This window comes from Falco punctatus (genome assembly GCF_963210335.1).
Source record: "Falco punctatus genome assembly, chromosome: 5".
NCBI lineage: Eukaryota > Metazoa > Chordata > Aves > Falconiformes > Falconidae > Falco > Falco punctatus.
The window spans coordinates 52,463,156-52,488,906 of record NC_137584.1 but is presented as its reverse complement, the minus strand read 5'-3'; the positions used below and the strand labels follow the sequence as shown (position 1 = coordinate 52,488,906).

General features: G+C 42.7%; 1 protein-coding gene across 5 annotated transcripts in view; it reads left to right on the top strand.

Annotated features, from left to right (window-relative positions):
* The first annotated feature begins 1,977 nt into the window (after nucleotides 1-1,977).
* ARFGEF3 (ARFGEF family member 3) overlaps nucleotides 1,978-25,751 on the top strand; it is a 98,469-nt gene continuing 74,695 nt past the window's right edge. For all 5 annotated transcript variants that reach the window (XM_080390099.1, XM_080390098.1, XM_080390097.1 and 2 more), the window contains exons 1-4: nucleotides 1,978-4,180; nucleotides 5,338-5,389; nucleotides 21,530-21,611; nucleotides 24,773-24,904. In XM_080390099.1, coding sequence (XP_080246225.1) covers nucleotides 4,096-4,180; nucleotides 5,338-5,389; nucleotides 21,530-21,611; nucleotides 24,773-24,904 — 351 coding nt within the window. In that variant the 5' untranslated portion in view covers nucleotides 1,978-4,095. The remainder of the gene's footprint in view (nucleotides 4,181-5,337; nucleotides 5,390-21,529; nucleotides 21,612-24,772; nucleotides 24,905-25,751) is intronic.

Here is a 25,751-nt window from a genome sequence, read left to right as displayed (position 1 = left end):
GGTCATGCTGTGGAGGATGCAGAAAGCATCACCTGCACAGGAACAACTTCACTGAGCATTCAGCTCAGCTAGCCTCTGGTAACTCAGTGTGTAATCAGGCAAAGAATGACAGATGCCACCCTATCATGTATGATGTGGTTACAGTCTAGACAACCAAAACTGAAAATAAACCCTGATAAGGGTCTTGTTTGTCTGAGTCTTGCTGCCCTCTGGGAGAGGGAAGGAAGGGTACCTTCCTTTGGTATCAGGTGTCACGAAGGTGCTGGTGAACCCATGCTCCAGTTACAGCCCCCTTCATTTCACGTTCTGTGACCAATTTGTCCTACATAAGAGGAGTCACACATATAGAGCTTCCTGAGCAAAACTGAGCCCAAGAGTCTTCTGCAAGTCTGGTCAGTTCAGTCATGAGGGTGTTCCTGGGAAATTTTGAAAAATCTGGCTAAGCACCATTTTAAATCATGGAATCAGGTGTTTTTCCTGTCATTAGAAGGTAATTCTTAATATTTTGTAATAAATTTTGACATTGTCAGGGACACAGCGCATCTCTTCGGTTCACACTGTCTAGTGTCTGCAGCGTACAATGAGATCATGACCAAGCACAGGTAACACGAGTGATAATGACTAATCGCAAATATATGTGGTTATGTCACAGTCTAACATGCCTTTTTCTCATACTTTTCCACTCTACCTTTGGTTCTTTTTTCGGATCTCAAAAAAGAGTGACAGGGCAGGTGTGTGTATGGGCAATATGGCTATTTGCTATGGGAAGAGATTTAAACTAGCGCCACGTTGCCTTCCTTGGCAACTGGAAGGAGCAGAGCCATAGTAGCATGGAGATGTCTGAAGGCAAGCATATGCTGTTCCTTAACTCTGCTTACCAGCCTAGACAAGACACTCGTACACAACTCCATTACTCTGGGTATCTTGAGTAGCTTGGCTTTGCTTACACGCTTCTTGGCTGTGTTCAGAGCTATGGATAAATCTTGGGATATAATCTGCACTCACGTAATGCAGAAGATCAGTGGCACTGCCAGGTGAGAGTCACAAAAGCACACTGCATATCTGCCACTGCATCTTAGCGATATATAACCACTGCATCCTGTAGATACCAGATCTGCAAAGGGTCCTTCTGACTTCCAGTTGGACAAGGCCTGAGCTGTACAGGGGATCATCAGAGCCGAGTCCTAAGTAGCCACTACCACTGTAGAAGGCTGCTGGCTTTCAACAGCCAGGACATGGCAAGGAGGACTTATGACCTGTAAGCGTGACCATAGAAAGCTTAGTTGTCTCTTTATCGCAGAAGATAGGAAGTTTCCTTGCCATCATGCCTACACCGTAGCAGGACTTCCAGAACTTGTGACATTCAAGTCACAAGTCTTGAAGGGAAGCCCAAAGCACATGATTAAATACAATCCTCTCCCTACGCAAATCACATTCAGTGACTGACTTCAGGAAGGACATGGTTGCTGTGTATGTATGTGCTTAATATAGATAACAGAGACAAGGACTGATGGACTTCTGTTCATTTGGAAGTGGAGGGCCTCACATGAAAAGGGTCAGCAAGCTGACTCATGGTGCTCTGACATACTGTTGCTCAGGAAGATTCATCATGGCTGTTTTTCTATCTGTGTAATCTTATAGGCAGATCTTAAGATGCTCTACAAAGCCTGAACACGACCTTTGTTTCTCTTACTCTGCTAACATAACTACTGGGAAAAAGTGTTTAGCAGCACAGAAACCATTTTGCTCAAAGACATTGGACAACGAGTGAAAGACAAATAAATGCAAATCTTGATGCAGTGACATCAGCATCTATGAAAACACTGTAGCTCTGGTGAAGATTTACGCTGCAAAGGGCTCCCTGTAGAGACTATGGAGAAATTAACTAGTGAGTTGATGATGCATATAGCTAGAAAATAATATAAAATTAAAAAATAATTCTGTTTCATCAGCGGCTTCCTGAAAATAAGCAATTTATTATTTACTATGAATAGATGCATTTTTATTTTTTAGTGTTCCACACACAGGTCCACATTATCTCTGGTACGTTGTTTCTACATTAAAAATACCTCAAACATCATCACAGTCCTTTTTGTTGTTTTCTGCTCAGGAAAAAAAAAATCGAAGACTTGAAAAGACAGAAACTGATCCCAATGCTCATTTCCACTAAGCACATCACAGAATAAAGAGGAAACACATAGCTGGGGAGCAATTCATGACGACTTCAACTTAAGTCTTGACTTACAGCATCATGGTTCACTGACAACCCTGGCCACTAGCTATTACCAGTTTTTATTCCAAGGAAGGTGGCAGACACATGGTCAGAGATAAGAAACTTCGGGAACCTACTTCCAGTTTCTGAGGGGTTGGTTTACACCCTGGAATCCGATGCTTAATGGTCCTTCTGTTAGAGGTTTTGGGTTTTTTTCTAATCCTTAGTATTTTAGCTCTAGGAATTCTCTATCCATTTCCAGACCTTTCTGGCATCATTCTAAATCCTTTTCTTCAGATATGAGTTTTACACTCTGGCCTTAAAATGCAGCTATGGATTATGCGTTCATTATACATCTGAACACAAGCAGGATCGTAACACTTACAATACCCTTGTAAGTATTTGGATAAAGGACAGCCTTTGAAAGCCCAATATCCTATGGGAAATGCTACGACTGATTCACCAGGTGCCAATATTCTGTCTGGTAATTCACAATTGGTACTCTTCCAATTAGCAGCGGGAGACATAACCGCTAATACTGCCAGCTGCTACCTGGACTGCCTTTCTTATCTGTTGTCTTTTTCTTTTCCTAGCCTGTTTGACCTCTTGGATCTTTTGAGAGAGATTCTGCTACAAGACAACAGCATTAAAACAATGATGCAGTCACAGAAAGGACAATTAGCATATCCCAGATATAAGGCAGGGAAACGATGAACTGCGAAGGCAGGAGTTTTGCTGGGCAGAAAGCATTTGGGGCGTGAGGAGGAAGGCCTGAGCTAGCAGAGTGGCTGTTCTCTGTCCTGGGGGCTGCCTTGTTGGGGGGGCTCAGGGCTGTGCACCCTTTTCAAGGCACACACAAGTAGGCCGAGTCGTGACCTTCTGCACCTGCCAGCTGCGGAGGGAGGCACAGATCCTGCAGGGCTCATAGCCATGTTTTTGACCCCGCTGATTTCAGAGGATGGCCAGCAGCTGCACCCATGCTGGTGTGTGGGCCTGGCTCCCTGCGTCCCTCCCTGAGCGGCTCCGCAGGACTGCGGGAGAGAGGGGCTGCCCTGCGGCGGGGCTGCAGGGTGAGGGGGACCGGGCTGGCGCGGCTGGGGACGGGAGTCAGCTGCGGGGCGGCGGGGAGGCCGGCCGGGCCCGGGAGCAGGATCCCACCGCAGCCCCGCAAAGCCCAGAGAGCGTCTCCCAGCCCCGGACGCGGGCCCGCCGCCCGACCCTGCGCGTCCACCGGCCGGAACGGCGGAGCCTAAACCGCAGGCAGAGACCGAGCGCACCGCTCCCGCTGCCCGGGGCAGGCAGGCGGGCGCTGCCGGCGCCCCCCGCCCGCCGGTCGCCATGGCAACCAGCCAGGCCGCAGCCCGCCCGCCGCCTGCCCGCGCCGTGTTCCTCCCGCGGGGGCGGCCGCCGCCGCAGGGTCCGCGTCCGGCGGCGCCGTCTCTCGCTCCGCTCCCCGGCTGCCGGTAGCCGCCGCCGCCGCCTCTCCTCCCGGCGCCGGCAAGGGACTGCCCGCGCTCCCCTGGCGGGGGCAAGCTGCAGCCGCCGGGCTCTGCCCGCGGCGGCCAGGGCCAGGCCCGGCCCCAGCCCAGCTGCGCCACCGGGGCCTGCCCGGGGTGGGAGAGGAGGAGGAGGAGGAGGAGGAGGAGGAGGAGGAGGAGGAGGAGGGACTCCGCAGCGGCAACAACTGACGTGTCCCCGCCATGGAGCTCGGCGTGATTCATCAGGGGCGGCGGGGCGGCAGCGGGGTGCCGCACACTGTCCCCGCGTAGGCACGGCTGCGGCGGGGGCAGCCCCACACCGCTCAGCCGCCCTCCTCCTCCTCCTCCTCCTCGCCGCCCGCTCCGCTGCCCCCGCGGCTACGCGAGGATCCCGGGGGAGGCAAGATGGAAGAAATCCTGCGAAAGCTGCAGAAGGAGGCGTCGGGGAGCAAGCACAGGGCCATCAAGGAGAGCTGCACCTGGGCCATAGGTAAGGTGCAGGGGGCGCGGGCAGCGGCGCCGGGCTGCCCCCGCCGCGGCCGGGCTGCCCGCGGGGGAGCGGAGCGGGGCACGGCCCGGCCCGGCCCTGCCCGGTGCGGTGCGGTGCGGGAGCCGCCGAGGGACAGGTTTTGTAACGGCGGGGGCAGGGACACCTCAACAAACTTGCTCCGCGCTGCCCGCCGGGCCTTCTGCGGCTGGGCCGGCACCGGGGCGCTTCAGGCGGTTCAACGCGCCCGGGAGCCCCGCGCTGCTGGAAGGGGCTGAGCCGCCCCAGCGCCCCTCGCCGCCCCAGCCTGCCGGGCCTGCTGCGCGGTCTTGCGAGGCAGGTGCGGCTCTCAGTAGCTGTCATGATAGTTTCTGTGTATGTTGGGGAAGGGGGGGTGTCTTTTCTATAAAAGCCCCCTCCCCTCTTCCTAAATCATCATCAAAAACCTCTCCAGTACAGTTTTCACTGCTGATTTATGTTTGGGCAGCTATTTTAAAATCTGTATTTTTTTGACTGGATTCCATGAGCCCTTTTATCCTTGCCATATAAAGGAAATAATGATCAATAAAAGGAGTTGTTCTTTTAAAGGAATAGGTGCTTAGGTACCTTTCAGCATCCACCCATTTTCAGAGATTGGCTGTGACTTGAAGTGCTTTTGATGCTAACTACCTGGAGCACTAGTCAGCAAGACCCTTAACTTACATCAGCATAACTGCAATACTTAAAATTGCTTTACATTTTTATTTTTCATCCATACATAGTTACAGCAATCTGCGGTAGTTTGTACCTGTTGCTGTCTTAATACTGGCCTTTCAGCGTGATGTTCCATGAGTTGCTTCGTTAATCGGGTGTTATCCTTGCACAGCAGCCATGCTAATATCCTCTATACTGTGCCAGTTTTAGTATGTGTGCTGCTGAAGTTGTTGACAGGTGAAAGGGAGTTCACGGAGGAAAAGATGGTACTTGGTGCCTTCTCGCAGGGCACTCATTGTCCTGACAGATTCATGCAAAGCTTTGGCGACTTGGAGCAGCAGTGATTGTTGTTCTGATGTAGGTATAAACTTTAGGATTGTTGGTTCAGAGACTATAGGCAGGTGCATTACTATGGTTGAACTCAAAAGTTTCTTTTAAAAGCCCCATCATTTCCTTTGGTTATACAGAAACCTTGGATTCTCCTGATGCTGCTATCAAGATACCTCCATATCAGCTAAGGTAAGAACATTTAATGTTGACTCCTGTGGAACTATATTTGTGAAATTGAAGTAAAAATTTGAATTAAAAGTGAGGTAGACAGAGGAGGGGGCTGAAGCTATGCAGTTTCTTAGTTTGTAGATGTACATGTCTAGGCTGGTAGTAGTGGATAATTTGCTGATGAGCTCTTGGCCTCTAGCAATGAAATGTAAGGAAATGTGTTAAAAAGGGCATGAGTGTGTATAATGGTGACACTTGGTTGCAGAGAAGGGCAGTGTTATGGTCTAAAGAGTTTGCCTTCTGAATGGCAGCCTTCAGTATAAGTGCTGATGCTTCTCAGTCTTCTTAGTGTGCTCTTTTTTTTTTTTTTTAAATCTAGACCGGTTTTTGTTTGCTGAAAATAGATATTCTAGAAATGGAAAGGTTATATCATCATATAGCTAGGACACTGGGTAGGAACTAAAACAATACAGTTTCTATGCCTGCTTCTTCCTTTAGCCTGCTAGATTATCTTGAGTAAGCCTTCTCCCTTCTTCCTGCCTCCCTTTGTACACCTATACAATGGGAGAGGTGGCACTACACTCATTCGTAGAGCTATAGAAGATCTCATTTTTGAAATTCTGATTGCTATGGAGAAAGTAAACAAGCAAAATTATTCACTGTCACTTCTGACAGAACCATTAGGAAGCAGCAAAAGAAACTAGCAAGTGCACTTTTCAAATCAGGAAGACACTATTTCATACAGCTTATGGTTAAAATGAGAAATAATTTAGGCTTGCCTTATTAGGGAATGTAATAGATGCTAAAAGTTTGCATGGATTCAGAAAGCACCTCAACAAATCCATGGAAGAAATTGATTGCAGTCGTATGAGATGCAGAAGTACTTTAGTCAGAGATGATTGAATTTATAAGAGAGTATGTAGGAGTGTTGCTAGAAATTTGGCCTGTCCTGTAGTCCTCCTAGTTATCTGCTATTAGCTGTGGACAGAGGTGACACTTTTTTACCACAATATTTTTACCACAATATTACTCTCTTGGGAGAATTTTTATCACCTTGTTAGTCCCCGCTGCTGCTTTCAGATATGCTTGGTGCAGCTTTGTGCAAGGGAAATTAAGGATTGAAGATCTAGATATTCCAGAGCAGTTACCAAACAGGGAAGAAATAAGAGCAGTTCTTTTGCTGCTCTAAAATCCTGTCAGCTGCAGTTCACAAAGGGCCTCAAGTCAGCAGGGAATGGATGTTGCACAAGTCTGACCTGACCAGTGCCAGACACGTGCATCCAACACAGGTTGGGCAGCAGAGAACAGCTGAATGAGTAATTTCCAGTAGCTCCATTAGAATAGATTATGTTTATTTGGCACTATGGTTGGACAAAACGTTGCTCTTTATCTTCCCATTTATCATGCTTCATCTTTAATACAGTGTATGGTCTCTCTGTTTTTAAGTACTATTCTCATTCCCTATGAATCAGTTAGCTGTTATCACATTTCTTCCTTTTTCATTTGCTTACTGCCTCTTTACAGATATGCATACCTTTTCCTCTTCTTTTTCCAATGTTCTTAATGTTGTGTTTGTTTAGTTGTTTGGGTTGTTTTCACTGTAAATCCTAATCTTTTTAAATAAAGCTAATACCTCCACAGGTGTAACTATGATAAAGGAAGTTCTTAACATTAGACTTGTTAGTAACAATGCGCTCAATATTACTGGATGTTTTACAAAATGAAGGATGCACTAAAGAATTAAAATAAAAGCTTTGGTTGTGGGGTGCTTGGTATTGTTCTGCTACAGAACCTCAGACAGTGTGGGAGATGTTGCTGTCACCATTACCCTGGGCTTACTCTTCCTCTGCTTAACAAGCTACTGTCAGATTCCACATCAGTGCACTGGGCCACGTCTTGGGCTGGAGTTTGCCAGCATGATGTGAAAATTAGATAAAGGTTCATTTTTGCATGGTGCTTGTTAAAGAACAGCTCTGTCACTGCTTGGTTCTTAACACTGTAAAAGACTAGCCTTGAAAATAGAGCAATGGCAATGACCAGAAATGCAGCCAAGATGGGTGCAGGATGGCGGCATCCTGACGGTGCGGCTTTCCTGCTTTCATCTTTATCAGGTGCAGATAGTATCATCTACACTAACGCAGATCCGTGCCTGGCTGCTTGTCTGCTTTGAATCTGCCATTCGCCCTTTCTGCTATAATATTTTTGATTGTAGTAGCAGAGCCTGGGGATGTGTTCTGGAACACTCCATGATACTAGAGTTAGAGTGAACATACCTATAATCTTTCCACCAAGTAACCCTAGTCTACAACTCAGATCTGAGATCCATAGCAGCAACATACTGAAAGTGTGTTAAAGGCATGCTGTGCGGCAGATAGTTCAGGAGAAAAATAGGTATTTGTGAGGTCTCTTCCAGGAGCAGCAGCTGAATTAGTATTTTGACTGCTGTCCATGCAGTGAGGACATTCCAGCTTGTTTAGTAGGGAAGTTTGCTGCATCCTTAGAATATACTGGATACAAGGAAAGGGCGTCAGTGCTTCTCTACAGTGTGTTTGGGGAAATTGATAATCTAGGGCACAGCTGTACTGCATAAGAATGGAGGACAGATTCATGAGCTGTCATGTCCAGTTGAGACAGATACTAACTCAGTTTCAGAAATATCAAATCTAGTTAAGTATCCCAATCAGTATTGTTTCTGTTTCTCCACAGAGCAGTGTCTGGTTTCTAGTAGCGAGTTATGCTTGGTATTATTGCCATTTAACAGGTTGGCCATGTCCTTACTTGAGGAGTTCTCCCTCTGGAACTGAAGAATGAAGTCTGCTGATGAGAATGAGAATGTGTAAACTGTATGCTCCCCCCCCCCCCCTTTTTTTTTTTTCACTTAAAAAAAGCCCATTTACTGGTTTTAATACCATAGTTCTAGATTGAATAGAGGTTCTTCATAGTGTTATCTTTTAAGACCATGATCCTAGTGTGAGAGCTGGGAGACAAGATATCCCTTTGCGTTTCTTCAGACTATGACTAGTTGAGTTCAAGTTTTTTTTACATGTATTACATCAGCTACATACTTACCTCCATGATACTGTTGGGGTAGGTTACTTCTATATTCTGGCTTGCTCCTGCCCTGTCCGTAGCTTCTCTTTTGTGTTGGGCCTCTATTACTTAACAGCAGGCAGGCCACCTTATAGTTCCCTGAAGTCTGTGCAATTAATTATGGGGTTCACCTCTAGCATTTGTATGGGAGCTATTTCCAGCACTTGTCTGGTAGCAGTTTAGATAGCATGTGCCTGCTATGTTTGGGAGCACCTGGGGTACTTTTGCTGCAAGGGAGTGCAATGACTGGACATTCAGCCTGGAATGTCATTCTTTAGTTAGTTTGATAGAGATCTGTTGGGTATATCTCTAGGGAGCTAAATGAGACTATTTTGCTGTTCAGCTTCCTTTGATGTTAATTGGACTTAAGAATCCAAATCCCAGTTAATGACTTTTAAATAATGCCCCTCACTAGAATTAATATGCATTGTCTCACTTCCTAAAGAAATACAAATCTCCAACAAATAGTGGAGTTTCCCACAGAAACTGTCAGCTCTGCCCTGAGGCAGGAATATGTGTGTGCTTTTTGAGTACTTTAATCTTCTTTACTCTTTCATACCCTTGCTTAATACTCTGATCACAGGTTAAAGTGGACCAGGATGGAAATGACCTTAAGTCAGTTCAAGGCTTTGCCATAGCTGTCCTGAGGATTCTTGAGAAGTGAGAGTCACATAACCCATTGGTAACTGGTCTGTTGTTGCCTGCCTACTGCAGTGGCGTTTGTCTCTGATGAGCAGGTGTTGTGAAGATTTGATACATACGAAGTGCTTGAGGAGGCTGGGTGGATGACTTATAAATAATGATTTGGATAAAAGGAATTGATGTGCTGGTGTTTTAATTGGTGGATTGGTCACATGGAAAATAGCTTAAGAGACCTTAACGTTGTCTGCTAGCAAACCATTGTTTGCTGCTAAGTTGGAGTTTATTCACTTCAGTATTTTCAAGACAACAAATTCTGCCCTAAAGCAAACAATCTACACTGAATAAATCTGTCTTGGCTAATTCCTGACTAGTTTCTCCTTTGTGATTTTAGAGTCTGAAATATGATCCATGAAAGGTAACTGAACAGACACAAGAAAATGAGCCTTGAAAAAGAATGTTTGATCAGAGCAGTTTAATACTCATGAGGATTATCTGCATATCAGTGAATGAAATAAAAGTCTATACAGTGCTTGCCAGTCACATGCTGCTTTGAAAAAACTTGTGTTTACCAGAATTTCTTAAGAGTGGCTTATGTAATTAAATCATGCCTTATAGGCTACGTAAAGCTTCGTGGCTTGCTGTCAGCATAGACTTGGTGCTGCAAAGAGGAGGTTGTCTGGGCCTTCTGAGGGAGGCTGTGACTTGGTGGGTAGTTTGGTTGTTGTGTTTTGGTATTGCTGTCCTCACCTTCACTGGAATCTTATATATAGAATTTCTTACCATGTCCCTGCCATGCTTCTTTAGGAATTTATTATTATTATTATTTATTATTATTATGCTAAAGAGATTTTCTCATAGTTCTAAGACATTTCCAAAAATTTCCAGGTGTTACTACTATCCTGTAATTACTTTTCTTTTGTTCTGATCAGAACAATGGCAAGTTACACTGTTTTGCCCTTTTGTCAGTGTAGCAGAAGCATCATTGCCGACTTGAGTTCGAGCTGTTTTGTGGAGCTAGTGTGGCTGTTGTCTCTTTATTCCCACAATAGTGTGGCTGAGTGCAGAAGATGATGCATAGGCAAGACTCTCAATAGTATAAACTGTGGTTCATGCTAGTTTAAAGTTTGCCTTTTGGACTTTAAAGTAATGGCCATGAGACATGTTGATGACTGAGCCATTCTGGCATAGTAACTGATGTGATTTGCATTCCTTCAAACAAGAACCAGAAGGGCTTTCCAAATGCTTACTTATCTCTTCAGCATATCTGCATACTGCACCTCTCTGTACCTAAAAGTTGCAGAAAGTAATTGAAATCGAATGGAGGTACAGGCTCAAGCCTTCAGAACACTGATTCTGGGTGCCTAGTTGGAAAAAGATGGGTCTTGGCTTTCAGAGGTGCTGAGCATTTCCAAGTCCTGTTTGTGCTGGTAGGAGTTCCTGTGTTCATTACTGCAAAAGCTTGAATCCCTCTGGTATTTCACATTGGCCTTTCAAAAATAGCCAATATTTCTGGAGTTACAGCTGGAAAGTCAGAAGTCAGTGGTGAGCAGGGTCCTCTGTAATAACTAGTTTATGTCTAGTTCTGTCTGTCCTGTTTGTCTCCCAGTCCTGTTCATCTTGGTGCTAGTTTCTGAGGGCAGTTTGTGAACTTCGGGAAGCCGGTGCAATGAAGAGCAGTCAGAAACAAGTAAGCCTTAAACTTAGCTGAACTCTGAAATACTATCCTCCTTGCATTTTTATGTTTTCGTATAGTCATGGGAATTTGGGGATGAAAATGGTAGTTCTACTCTACCATTTTATTTTTATGTCTCTAGCTTTGCATTTTGACATACTTCTTGAGAAGCAGCTGCAGCTTACAAACTCTTAAATAAAACATACTCATTTAATTTACATGTGCTCAACAAATAATAAAAGCAGTAACCATGGTGTGATCGTCACCGAACATCCAATACCACAGAGACTTTCAATTTACTTAGCTTTGCAGATAATTCATCCACTTAAAGAATCTTGAGGCTTGGGATGCGTTTTGGCTTCTCCATTGTGAAGAAATATTTGTGATTTTACTATTTCATTCTTCTCCCATCTACTTTATTTTGTTCATGATTTCTGTTAGTTTCTTTCTATTTGAAGTGTGTAGATAGGGAAGCTGATACATATAACAGATCCCCTGACCAGAAGAAAGGAGCAGGGAGGGAGGAATAACTGTCTGTGATGGGTTTTGTTGGAGTTGTTTTTAGCATATCTCTGTTTTATTCTTTTTCATTTTTAAAATACTTCCTGTACTTGCTGCCACAACCCAGCATTAAGTGCTCCTGTGCTTTCCTCCTGAACATGATTGCTGGGTGTGTGACTCATGCTGCTCAACCATTACACGGTCTCTGTCTGGCATTCAGCAAGTGGACGATGAGTTCCCTGGCAGGCATGTGACCAAGAAGAGATTCTAGTGGCAGTGTAGATTGCTGAGCTGCATCTTCTGTGTTGGCAGTTTATAGGCTGGATCCAGACTTTTGGGGCATTTATGTAGCTCTTCTGGTATTTGGAATGGTGTATATACTCTGGTCTTGGTTTGAAATGTTGCATTCCTAGGTCTAATTTTGGAGGCTGAGTGAGGGGAGGAGATTAGTGTTTAGGAAGTCAGTGTGGCACTGTCTGATACAGTATTTGGATCAATCTGTATGTTTAATCTGGGGTATGTAATTGGTCCTGTTTCTTTTCTGATGGGCAGGTATTTTTATCTCAGTAGAACCTTGCTTCTGTTCTGGGACCCCAAAAGACAGCAGTGTTGCAGAGGAAAAGTGTGTATATAGCCAGTTTTCATCATGCGTTTTTGAACTCTTGCTGTCAAGACAAGATTCCAGAAGTGTTGGAAGGCCTCTAGATCTAAGAATCCATAAAAACCTGTCAGCCAGGGTTATGGCTCTTGAAGGTATCAAAGAAGGTGTGGTATTGTCTTGGGAAAACAAGCATAGTTTTTGAAACATTATTTCTGTTGCTCTAATTTGTGGGCTGTTTTTTTTTTTTTATTGTTAAAGTGAAGTGCTTGCTGTTTCTGAAACTAAATTTCTGCCCTTCTTGACATTCTTTGTAGCAGTGAGCCTTAATTAATATTCACCACTGCTTTGGGTCTTTGTTCCTTTTATGGATTCTTCTGAAAGTTCATTCTAGATTGGTGACAGAAGCCCACAGTCTACTGGGTTTGGCTGTGCTAAAGTTGATTTTCTTCATGGGAGCTGGTAGGGTGGAGGTGCAGAGCAGCTGAGCGGGGCTGAGTTGCCTGTTGGGGTTAACCCCCAACATTCAGTTATTGTGGGATGTTTATAATTCCTTCAGTACAAGAATAGCACCAGTAAAAGAAGAAAGCAGCCATAATTTTGAGTGTTTGTCTGACTTCTAATGATAAATGCAACTAAAATATTGCCCTAAGGGTCAAAGGATGATAATAGGATAGCAGTGTGTGTTTGTTTTAAACATTTGATCACTTTCTAGTGCTTGCAAAGAAGAAGAAAGTGAGAACATTGGAAGGCTGTTGATAATTGCCTTAGAGAATGAAATATGGTTGAGGGAGGGCAGGAACCAGGGAATGGAAGAAGAGAAGTGGCACTGAAATTGAGAGGACTGGTTTTTTACTTAATGAGGGTTGACTCTGCTGTGGTCTTTGTGTGATGCTGTGCAAGTGGTGACTTTTCTTTGTTTTGAAAATGAAGGGGTGAGTGGGAATAAGGAAAGTTTTCTCACAGGTTTTTTTATTTACATTGAAAAGTATTTTTATTTACATGAAAAGTAACAAAGCTGCAGGAAATACACTACCTTTGGTTTCCTTGAATGTTTGTTTGCTTTAGAAATAGAATATGCTGAGGTGCAGTGAGTGTAAAATTACATAATGCATTGCAAATGTGCGGATAGTTTTTAACAACCATCCCTTAGGTCTGTCAAAATTCAGTATTGCACTCTTATGAAAGTTGAGTGGTTGTTGCAGATTGCAATATTAACCTTCAAAATGTAGCTAGTAATGACTAGCAATACACCTCATCCTCCCATTTCTTCGTCAAACCTTTGTAACTAACTCTATGCCATCCAGCTGTAATGGAGAAAATAAGGTCATTTGTAAGATGTGCTATAGTACCTTTGTGTCTCTTTTCTGTCCCCTCAGTCCTACCCAGTCTGTAGGATCTACCCAGCATTGTAAAACTTCTTCTGATGGAAATATAATTCTTGTAAGGTGCTTTATTTGTTGTTTTCAGTGTACTGAAATTTTGAAAGAAAAATCTTTTCACTGGAAAAATCCTTAGCTTCCCTTTCAGGCTTACCAAATACAGGGAGGAGAGGTTTTGTGAGATAGCTTGATAAGCTTTCAAAACTGTAGACTAAGCAGGTCCAGTGTATGCTCTACCTAAGGCCAGGAGGTGTACGCTAAGGATGGGTGCTCTGCCTCTCAACTCATCTTCATGCTGTATTTCAAATGATAATCAATAAAATCACCTAAAGGGTACAGATTGCTTTATAATGAAGACCTTGTGAAGTTTACGTGTGTCATTAAATTCCTGGAGTAGAGTTAGTAAGTGACTGTCAGACCTTGTGCACAAAGGACAAAAATCTACTGGGGTGGATGTTCTAGTGAGAGTGATGATAACGTATCACAGAGAGATTGCACTACAGCTTTGGAGACTGGAAGCATCCTGATTATTATTTTGGCCTTGTCCACTTTAATATTGTGTAGAATCTTTTGGTTTTTCTCTCCTCTCAAGCAAAGGTACATAGTGTACTTACGGTTTTTGTTTTGTTTTGATTTCATCTTGACAACAGTGTCAGGCTCCTATCTAGGAACTTTGTGTAGAAATCAAGATGTTACTAGCGAGTATAGCAAGGAAGAAAATGACCTTAGAAGCGCTCTCCAGCTGAGTGACTGTGCTGAGCTCTTTAATTACGATTGTATGAATTCTTGGTCTTGGCTGCATTAGGCTGGATGAAAGATTAAATAGTTCATGTTTGCCTTTCCTATGACTAAAGCTATACTTCTGCTGTTATTGGCAAATCCATTTCTCTTGGAAAGTATGTAAATAACAAACGCCGAAAGTGCCACTGTGTCACTCTTTTAATACCAAACACTATGAAATTACAATCTTATGCAACAATCCAGGCTGAAAAATGGTTAAAGTTCTAACTAACAAACTGTATGAAGTTACATTAAGGCATTATTCCTCATTTCCTTTTCCCTATGTCATTAAGTATCCTCTGATAAGCAACTTGTATGCTTCCCTTCCAGAGGCAGGTTCATTTAAGTGTGGGAGAAGTGTTTGCTTTGTATCTTGATTTGAAAAGCAGAAGGATTGAAGGGAAGAGAGAATATATGAAGCAAAGAGAAAGGAAAAATTAAATACTGAGCTGGTGGAGGGACCCAGAGGGAACTCCAAGAGAGAGCTATGTCAGCAGCAGAGATGAGGGGGAATTGGATGTGCAAAGAACAGGAGAGTTAAACCTCAAGTGAGATTAAAAGAAGCCTTTCCATTGTAACTGGATAAAAGTGAAGAGCTTTGTACTGTGTGTGGAGAAAAAGAGTGAGACCTTTTTAAAAAAGTAAGCTGGAAGTAGTGAGGAAGGAAAGTGAAAATGCTTTCAGCCAGAAGTTATAAAGTTATAAAGTAAAGGTGGAACCTCACCTGGTTATGTGAGAGGCAAATTTCTTGACATCAGAAACATGCACACAAGTGCCTTTATGCTTGTAACTGGAGTAAAATCCTGGCCCTGCTGAAACAAGTCAGAATTTATATCAAGATAGCATGACAGCAGTCTCTCAACAGTTCTTTTTTTCAGGACCTGTAAACTGCAATACTGACTGCTTGTTCATCATTATGCAGCACTGTAACACTGAAGTTGTCTAACAGTGCATGATCATCTTGTGGTGCAGCATCATAAGGATAATTTATTGTTGTTTTCTTTTTTCTGGAAAAGGAGGGTTCTAACCGGAAGGCTTCAGATTTTGTCTTTCATCCTATTGCTTTATGGAGTCTCTAAGTACTATCAACAAACTTGTATTTGCATGGAGATACAAATAGATGCCTTAATGCTGGAGGGGTCTGTTGTAGTCATCTGGTCTGACTTCCTGCATTGTAGAGGCATGAGAACTTGCCCTATATTTGTATGCTGCAAACTCTAAACTTCTGTCTGAGCTCTACTGTAATACTTTTAAGTGGGATGGTAATTTTTCTGCTGTGGATAGTATTAATTGTTTCTCTAGAATGTGAGCAAGACCTTAAAATCTCCTTTTTTCTTGAAGATCTGTTGCTTGAAAAAGGATGTATTTATTCCCTGTTCCTCCTCCAGGTTTTAAGTACTTCCATTATGAACCATGAAGTTGTTGATGGAGTCCTTTATCAGTGTTCTCTAAGCTAGCACAGGAAAGGAAGAGTTATGAATATTTCTACTTTTATATGTTCACATGTTCATGTATACACTGCTGGAATTTGTTTTACACCATTTAAATCATCCCCTTTTCTGTAGGGACAGTATTTGCTCCTGTTTGGTTTATTTAAGGGTAGCAGCTGGAATTATCTCCAGAATTTTGAAAATTCATCTTTACCATTTATTTTCTCATGATGGGCCAAATTTCTGCTTAAGTGAGTGAGTCTAATGGAGTTACATGCTGTGATGCTTTGTTCATTTTAAGCAGCCAAGACTGAGAAGATCTTCTCAACTGTCACTGTTACTTGACTGCAAAATGTCAAACTGGCTAGAACTGTTACCCTGCCTAACGAACAGCCTATCAGAAAATGGCAACAGACGTGAATCACATTCTTACCTGTTCTTGACTGGGCTGTGAATTATGTTATGGAATGCAAATTACATTTTGATAAGGTCCTGAGGTTCTGGATTTTGCTTCTCCTATGTAATTTTCAAGGGGCAGATAATGCAGAGAGATGTCTTAATTTTAAGCTTTGTTTTTAATCCCATTTCTGAAATTAATACGGTTATCACCATTTGCATGAAGGGAAATAACTCTTACAGTGATGACAAATACTTTGTTTATAGTGTCCCCTTCCCTAAGCCAGTATAGTGGAGGTTAAGGTTTGCCATGAGACTGTGTTCTAGGCACTAACAAGAAGGAGTTAAGATTGGGCCATTTCCTATCTTTATTACAGTTTTCATAATGAGAGTGAATTAATGAGCCATTACTCTCTTCTCTCTAAAGGCTTTTTCTACTACAATGTGGATAGAAAGATTTTTATGATCTCTTTACCTACAATAGTAATTTGTCTTGCTCTGACCTTTTTGGCAGTCTGTTTTGACTGACCTGTCATAGCATCCCTTGTGACAGACCTGCAGGGAAGGAGTTAGGTTGATAAGCCATGGCAAACTCGGATGACTAGAAAGGTCATTGTAACCCAGTGTGCTGAATATAAAGGCTATTTATGTTCTCATGACTCATTCTGCAGTTTACGAAGCTGACAAGTGTAGAGTGGGGTAGCTCAGGAAGGACAACCTGTGCTCCTGGAGATACTGGTCCTGGATTACACACTTGATTCAGTCTCTAACTTTTCTGCTTGACCCTAGCCAGCACTTGGGATTCATTCCAGGTACCATGGAGGTCTAGTGGCAAAACTCGAGGTAGCCTGAATAGGAACAGGACTGAGTCCTTGTCTTTGGTGCTTTCCGTTTTGCACGTAAGAAGACCCACACTTACCAAACGCTGTTTTCTCTAATGGCATGTGCATTAGTGAAAATGCCTACTGGTTTGTAGTGACTATAGAATATATATTTTTGTATAGCTGTTTTGGGGTTTTTTTTTGATTTTTATTTGGTCTTCTGAGTCAGGACAGGGAGGTGGTTGGCATTCTTTGTTTTGAAGGGAGTGGGTTACTATCATGTTACACTCATTTGTTCAGTATCTACCAGATTTGAATAGAAGCATCATGATTAGGAAAGCTGTTTCATGTCTCTGCAATTACATTCTGTGCTGTAAAATCATTCTTCTAGACCCTTGTTCTGCAGTGACTTTCACCATATTCTTTGCACAGGTGACTTCAGACAACAGTAGCAGGTAAAGAGTGATCCCTATCTTCTCTTCTGCTTTCAGGGAAAGAGCACTACAGCCAGGATCTGTTATTGCTGCCTCTCTCTCTCTCTCTTTTTTTTTTCCTCCTCTCCCCCTTTTTTTGGGGGTGTTGGTGTTTGTTTTGTTTTTTTTAAACTCAACTGTCATTTGAAAGCACTTCTACATGGACATATGCAAACAATGCAATTAGTGTGGATTTCAGCATAGTATACCACTTATATCTGAGCACATCCTTTTTTCTTTATGGTCATTCCTTCTTTATACCATCTAAACTTCTTTCTTCCCTCTAGCTTCTATTTTCATGGCTTTGTTTCATCTGTCATTGCCCAGGATAGCTTATCCTGAAGCTTTCAGTAGCTTCCCCTCCTCCAAATCAAAGGTGCTCCCTTCGTTTCATGCTTCCTCTGTGTTGTACTTGACTCATCTAATTCAGGGTTAAGTTGGTATTTGTGCCTGAAACTGTATGTGTTTGTATGTCCACAACTGCATGTATCAATATGGAAACTTAGGAGTTCTAGTGTGAAGCAAGTTTCTGTACAGTAATATAAATAGAAAACATTCTTAAATGTGTTTTGAAGTATATTGACATGCATCAGCTTATTCTGAGAACTTCACATACGTAAAATATGGTACATGTGTAGGACTAAAAAACCTGAATGAATTATCACTTGACAGTATAGAGCTGCAGACAGTGGAGTAAGCAATGAGATCCCATGGCGTGGCACCCTCAAAACACGGTGGAAATTATAAAAGGGCTGTAACATATAAGAGAAATCCTCAATCCCTTTCTTCATGGCACTCTGAGACCAAATTCTGGTCTGCATTATCTCTTGTGCAGCCTTACTGAACCAAGTTCTTAAGTGGTAGACCTTAGTAGGGACTGACTGTGTTAATTTACATCATCCTCTTCCATTCTGCCATGTCTTTCTGCATTCTCATACTAGCAGATGATGCATTTAAATGGCAGGTTGAACTGAAGTGTGGAAGATGCTCAAGCTAATCAAACATTGTGAGGTGTTTCTGCAGATGTTTTATAGCTGTAGCACGGAAATGCTAAAGATTTAATTGACTGAGTGTGTAACAAGAACAGGAAATGACACAATGGCAATTCATTTTCTCCAAGAATACAGTGGAACACAGACTGCAGCAACCTTAATTAGATTTTAAGTTAGAACATTTTTAGCAAGCTTGGGAAGTTGAGCTAATTGAATCTGTTCTAATTTCCATCCTCCTGTTTGCCGTTTTTTCCTCTTCATTTTGGGAGGTTTCTCAAGAACCAGCTCTTGTTGTTCTCTGCTGATTGCAGTATGTGATGACAGATGGTAGGCAACATGCTGATGTGCAGGGCAGGTACACACAAGCCATAGGAGCTCCCACCTGTCTTCATTATAATGAAACTGAACTGGATCCACTCCAGTGACTTACGACTGCCTTCACTTTCCCCTCTTCTCCCAGTCTTCGTCCACTTTAATGTGAGAATAAGTTTGTTGTGTAATGCCCCAGACATTTATATGCTGTTGCAGTGAACAGTAGAAAGCCTAAAAGAGATGTGGCATTCTGCCCTGAAGAGGTGCAGGTCTAAATAATCATCAGTTTTTAGCATTCCTGCAGTTAGTACTATACACTGTTGTGATTTTTTTTTTTATTATTCCTTCTTCTTTTCCTGTGTATGTCTGGCTGATCTGAGTACCAGTTAATGCACTGGTACCTTGTTTTGGCATCTCTTGATGTACTAATTTCAAATGTGAATTAGTCTTCCCCCAGAAGGTGATAGTGACAACTTCTTTTAAAAGACAAGAGTATCTCAAAGTCACAATGTAAAAATTAGCACTTACAGGTGCTCTGTGGATTAGAGGTGTATTGCTTTGGCACCTCTCTAAACTAGAAAGTCCTATCACAATTTACCTGCACGCTACATGTGTTCCCAGGTCCAGGCAAAGCTGGCAGTAGATACATAGGCGGTAGCCAGCTCTCTACTGGGTAGAGGATTACTGCTGTGTGAACACTGGAGTAGATGTTTTGGCAGTTTCTGTAGATCTGGATGATATGATGCTCTATGAGGAAAGATTTCCTAGATGTTCTGTAGTACAAGCTGTTTTGGATGCTAAACTCGCAGGTTTTAAGAGTCCTTCCAGTTAAATTGTTTCCAAAAACATTCAAGAAAGGAGCTTCTGAGAAAATTGGGCTTTGTGCCTGCCTGTTTCTCGGAATATCCTAAATGAAGCAAATGGTTAGCTTTTAGTTAGAAACCTATTTTAAGATACACATGTAGTCAGCTTCCAGTTTTTTAGAAATTTGTGTAATTCATGTTTCTTTTATAAAGCTTCTTGTGTTGTTATGCCAAATGGCCTTTTACAAATTCCCATAACCTGGAAAGAAGGTACAAATATGAAAAGACCTGCAGATACTCAAGAGCTTTGCCAAGTACAGAAGCTTGCTGGATTGCGTAACTGAGCTATGCTTGTGACTCTCAAGTCTTTAATTTATCATTAAAGGAAGGGGTTGCATTTCAAGGAGCAAATAGCAGATTCGTGCCCCTTGGGGTAGCTAGTGATCTGTGATTTTTTTGAGGAAGGTGGAGAGACAGGAATACCAATGAACACACCCAAAACAGAGTTGACTTTTCAGAGTGGACATTCAGTCCCCTCTGCAAACAGGATCCACTGAAGACGTTACAAGCTATGTCCCTAAAGCTGAGACAGCCAATGTTTGGCAATCTCCATTTAAGTTTTTTAAAAAGCAAGTTCAGGTTGTAGACTGCCAGTTTTGGAGGGAAATTTGTAGGTTACGGGCAGACCGTGGCAAAGCATGACTTTAGGTAGCTTTGATAATATGTCTGAAACTCCAGTAATCACTATTCTCTAACCAAACTAAGGGCTTCTCCTTAGCTAGTTATGAAGGGAGGGTTTGTGAGAGGAGCAGAATATACAAGCTAGTATACTGCATGTGTTTCATTTGTGTCAGAGCTTGAACCTTTGGAGGTTTAGGAGAGTTAGTCAATACTTTTATTTCTATATACTGTTGGGCAAGTAAACTGTCATTGGGTCAACTGAAACTAAGTGAATTTAGGTCAAAGGCAGCTCACAGGAGCAAGAGAGAAGACTTAATTTCGGGTTTTTTTAGAGATTAAACAGCTTTGGCTCTGCTTTGAAAAGACAGGGGGGTTGGGTGTGTGTTTGAATGCATTGAGACTGACAAAGAAGAGTGCTCCAAATGGAACAAGTCAGGACTTTTTGGTTTCCAGTTGGGTAAGAAAAGACTCAGCTAGTTGTTTTCTATTCCTTCTTACCTTGTACACATTTGTCCCCATGGAGAGAGGAGATTAATGCAGTTCCAGGGAGGCTCTTTGGGGTGCAGTGCAGACAGCTGGAGAACTAAAACTCGACAGGCTGGCACAGAATGGTTTGCCATAAGCAAGTGTGCCTATACAAATGCAAAAATAGACTCTGTAGGTATAGATAAGTGCCTCTTACGATATGTGACCTAATGAACTGTTGCAAATCATCTGGGAGCCTGCAGTTGGACACGAGCTGAGTACCTCTGATCAGGAATAAGTTTCCTGCCAACTAGTAGGATTTAGTTAAAAGGCTCATGGTTATTAGGTGTTCCTCAGATACTACAGCCCTTCTTTCATAAGGAGCAAGGAGTAGTGAAGTCACAGCTCCAGGCACTGTTTGATTTGGTCACAAAATAAAAAAGAAAAGTCAGCATCTGAGCACTGAGTCAAAAACATCTAAAATACTATCCTAATTAGAGATTTATTTTAATATTTTAGAAATGTTGTTACTCTGTAATCAAAGTACAGCTTAGTCATAGTTCTAGCACGTGCTAATTCAGATGTAAGCCAAACTTGTTAGTGTACGTTTGCTTTTTTCTACACCATTTATAGTTGGAGGAAGCTAACATGGCAGGGCACACTGTTCTGTAGAGGAGGCCATAGAGCAAAACTTGACTAATAGAAAGTAGATTATGAAACCACTTTTCTGGCAACTTGAACATTCAACAGAAGGTAAGTAACTGAAGTGTAATGCTTAACATGCTGAGTTGAAGGACCACTAGTGATCTGTGAATCTCTTCTTTATGCTTTGCACATTCATGCATGCACACAGAGGGCTAACAGTTGGGAACTATTTTGTGAAATTTCAATTAAAAGGCCATTCTTAACAGTATGTGAAGAAATATGCCAGCTTTCTTTAGAGGGCAAATGTGCTTCACAGAGTTTTGAAATTCTTCTCGATTACTGTATGCAAGTGTTATTTTACTGAAAGTGATATACAGCCCTTCTGGAATGTTACTTCTTTGAATATCAATTTTAGTTCCATTGTTCCCACTCATTCTTTTTTTTTCTTCTCCCCCCTCCCCCTTCCAATTTTCCTCAGGGAGAAGTGTCTCCTTCCTCTCCAACTGGCTCTGGAATCGAAGAGCATGAAGCTGGCCCAACAGGCTCTAGCAGGGATGCAGGTATGGCTTTAGAGTAGGGGTGTGTTAGCAGGCAGTGGATATCAAGGAAACCTAGGCTTTTCTTTTGAAAAATACTACAGAAAAAATGTCTGTCCATGGGTGGACGTAACAATAATGTTCATGATTCTGTAACTGTTCAGAAGCTAGGATGCAAGTAAAGGCTAGTGATTCTGTGGAAGCTAAAAATGTTCTGCAGGTAGGTGGGAGTTCCTGGCTTTCAGTGTTGAAATGGAGATGTACCCTTCCTTGTGTGGCCTTGTGCTACTCTCAGTAAGCCTTGCTGCTGGTAAACTGAGTCAAGTCTTGCTGTTTTCTTTGATTGGAAGAGAGGAGTGCAGTTCTTGAAAGATTGAGAGTTTAATAAAGGATCTGGGAGCTGCATTCTCTAGGTGTGGGCACTTTTCAGGGCATTTTGTACAGAAAACAGTAGGAGTAGCATCTGATTTGGGAGTTTATGAAATTGCAAAAGAAAACAGCAGTGCAGCACAAGCAACAAAAAGACTCTCTTGGGCTTGACAGTATAAAAACTAAAGCAGTTTACCTTTCTTTTAATTGGACAAATGAGTACATATTAGTAAATACTTATCACTAGGGGGATGATAGTTGTGGAAGAGGCTGGTACACTGCTGAAGAACAAAATGCATGTCACCATTTTCCAAAAAGAAATTCCTCCTTCAAAGGGCAAGCATGAAGTTGTTTTGGGAGTATAAGGATGTAGCTGGATCATTCACATTTATTTAATTCAGCATATGAGGTGTCAGATGTTTGGTTAGAATGCCCCATATTGGGGCACAACATGGTTGTAGGAGGCTCTGGTTAAGGAAAAAAGGTACTTTCTGAAGGATTCCTGTAAATACTGTGCTCTGCCAGAAGACGCATAGCACCTTCTTGCAGCTTAGTACTCTGGTACCGTGCTGAGATCCTGTGCCCTGTGTTTCAGATATGAGAGGTGGGGGCAGGAGTTACTATCAAAGTGAGAGCAACAGTAGGCGAGTGGGACTTGGAACATGTCTGCTCTTGTGCCAGTATCGCCAAGTGAAGGAATTATGAATAACCCACTGTAGTATAACTTTCTTGGGAACACTCAGTGAAGATAAATTTTATCTTTTTACTCTTCTAACTTGCTGCACATATACTTGAGTTCTGTAAGAACTGGAACTGCAGAGTTACAGATTTGCAGCATGGTACCTTAAATAAGAGTGTCACCTCCTATCTAGAAGCCTAAAAAAGTAATCCAGGCAACAGTACGGTCTTTCATTGGCATTTATGATATGTGAAGTTTTATGAAGGAAAAAAAGCAAACCTTACAACTATGCTATGGATAGAAGTTGAAAAATAGGATAAAAATGAGATGAAGTAACACTTGAATTTACCAAAAGTAGGCCACAGGGACCTCTGGAAGTTGTCTGGTCCAACTCCCATGCTCAAGTAGGGTCACCTAGAGCAACTTGTCCCAGACCATGTCCAAATGGCTTTTGAGTATCTCCAAGATGGAGACTCCACAACCTCACTCTCTCTCAGTGGAACTGGAGAATCAGAAGGGTAAATATGAGAAAACTCATGGACTGAGGCAAGTTTAATAGGAAAGCAAAGCAGCATGTGCAAGCAAATGAATGTAAGGATTTCATTCACTGTTTTCCATTGGCAGGCAGGTGTTTAGCCATCTCCAGGAAAGCAGGACTCCATCATGTTTAACTGTTACTTTGGAAGACAAATGCCTGAACTCCCCTGTCTCCCCTCCCTTTCCTCCTCCTTTCCCTGGCTTTTGTTGCTGAGCAAGGTGTCATATGGTATACGGTATCGCTTTGGTCAGTTGGAGTCAGCTGTCCCAGCTGTGTTCCAGGCCAAGTTCTTGTGCACCCCCAGCCTACTTGCCTGGGGACCAGTCTGAGAAACAGAAAGCCTTGATGCTGTGTGAGCTCTGCTCAGCAACAGCCAAATCATGGGTATATTGTTAACACTGCTTTGGTTGCAAATCCAAAACACAACACCCTGTAAGCTCCTGTGGAGAAAATTAGCTCTACTCCAGCCAAAACCAGTACAGGCACAGAAAATAAGACGTAAGAATGAACCAGTGAGATGTGCTACAGAGCTGAAGCTGGGATGGAGCATCAGTACAAAAGTGATGCAGGATTTACAGGGTGAAGTGGGCTGCTCGAAATCTGCACTGGGGCAGAGCAAGATTGTGTTCCTGGGAACTGAGACAGGGTAGTTTTGCTTTGTCACAGGAGCTTCTGAGAAGATTGGAGCTGGGAAAAAAACTTGAGTGGGTACATCTATTGCAGGAGGCCTGCTACTAATAAGAGGCACCCATGAAGGTAGTTATAGACTAAATGGAAAAGGCATCTGTAGTAGAACTCTGGGGAAATAGTGCCACTGGCTATGTTGGGAGATACTGGCTCAGATACTGACCTTTTCTAGGCAAATGAAATCTGATCTGTCTGAAATATTCAGTCTGAAGTTCAGTGAATCTGTACTGAACACATTTCTATGTATGTTTGTGGTCCTCATGCCTTTCACTTGTAACAGTACTCTTCCTCCTGAGGATTTGATTACATTTATTATTAGTCGAACATCTGAATGACGCAGAATGCATCTTGTCAGTGATCAGAAGTTTCACCTCCACAGTGCTTGTGCTCTGTGCCCTGTCAGAGTGAGTGGGATGATAGCTGACCGTCTTCTGCTAGGCAGGGTATCTGCCCAGCACTATAGCGCTGGTTTGAGGGCAGGATACTGGCCAGGGCGAGTGCGTGTGTGGTGTTGGTTTTGGGGGTTGGGGGAGGGTGCGAGGGTTCCACTCTCTTCCTGCTTCTAAAATGTTGAGACTTTTTGTTGAGGGCATTACTTGGAATGGTTTATGATCTCTCACATCAATTACTGGTGTCTGTTTTCTTCTGGATGCTGGAGAAGTAGGATAGGGAAAGATGATACCAAAATGGCAGCTGATTGGAAGGATGTTAACCATCCCCTCATTGTGGCACAGATCTCCCAGTTTTGCTGTACTTTTGTATTTTATACTATTGGATCAATTTGAAATTTGTACATAGAAAACTTAGCCACCATAGTACTAAACACCAAGAGGCTTGAATGTAGTATTTTACAGCAGAATTGGGCAGAGGCAGTTTTGTCTCAACCTGTACATTGCCATTTTCTCTCTGCAGAAGCTGCTGTCTGATGAGAGGTTTGTATCCGTGGAAACAGACTCAGATGAGAAACAGTTGCTTAATCAGATGCTGAATGCCGTCAAAGTGACTCCTTCACTCAACGAAGACCTGCAGGTTGAAGTGATGAAGGTTAGTGTTTCACGCACATCAGTACTTGCAACAGAGGCTGGGTGACTGAAAGCTGGAATTAGCAAATAAATTAGCTGTTGCCTTGGAAATCTTCACCTTGGGACAGCATTTGATTCCCTCCTTACTGCTGGCAGATGTCAGTTGTTTTCATTTCTACTTGGTTTGTGTTTCCCTGGGTTAAATAGAAGACAGCTGATATTGACAAGTCAGCACACTGGTGGTCCCAGTTTTAGCAAACTGAAACAGGACAATCGGTTCACTCCGTGGGAGTTCACAGATAAATGACTTGCAGATAGGGAAGTTTGTGTTTGGTATTGAGCTTTAGTGCTCATGAGGGTGGGCTGTGCAGGTTTGTAATTTTTTGTGCGTGCGTAGTTGCTTTTTAGTTTGTTAGGTCTGTGTTCTCTTTGTAAAATGCTTATGATAGAGCATGATTTTTCAAGCACCAAAATGTCCCTGGACTAGTGCATAAGGGAAATTATTCTTTTGTATACTCAGTGAAAACTTCAATTTCTGCAAATGGTTTAGCATTCTTCTGTGTGCCATAGGAAGCTCAGCTGCCAGGAGGTACTGTTTTGGAGGAGAGGTGCTGTTAAATTTCCATGCCCTGTCATTGGGTTGGTTGTATGACTTGCCAGTACTGCCATAAAAATGTGACTTCCGATACTGTATTATTTGTGTGAAGCAATATGGTGTTGGCTAGTTCTCAGACGTTTGGGTGTAAACTTGGTACTACAGGCTTTGTTGTGCTATAATTGGTCAAAACCATTCTGGAACAAACCTGGAGGTCCTTTTTGCGTGTTCACTATACCTAGTACCGACTGATATATTTGGATCTAATACGTTA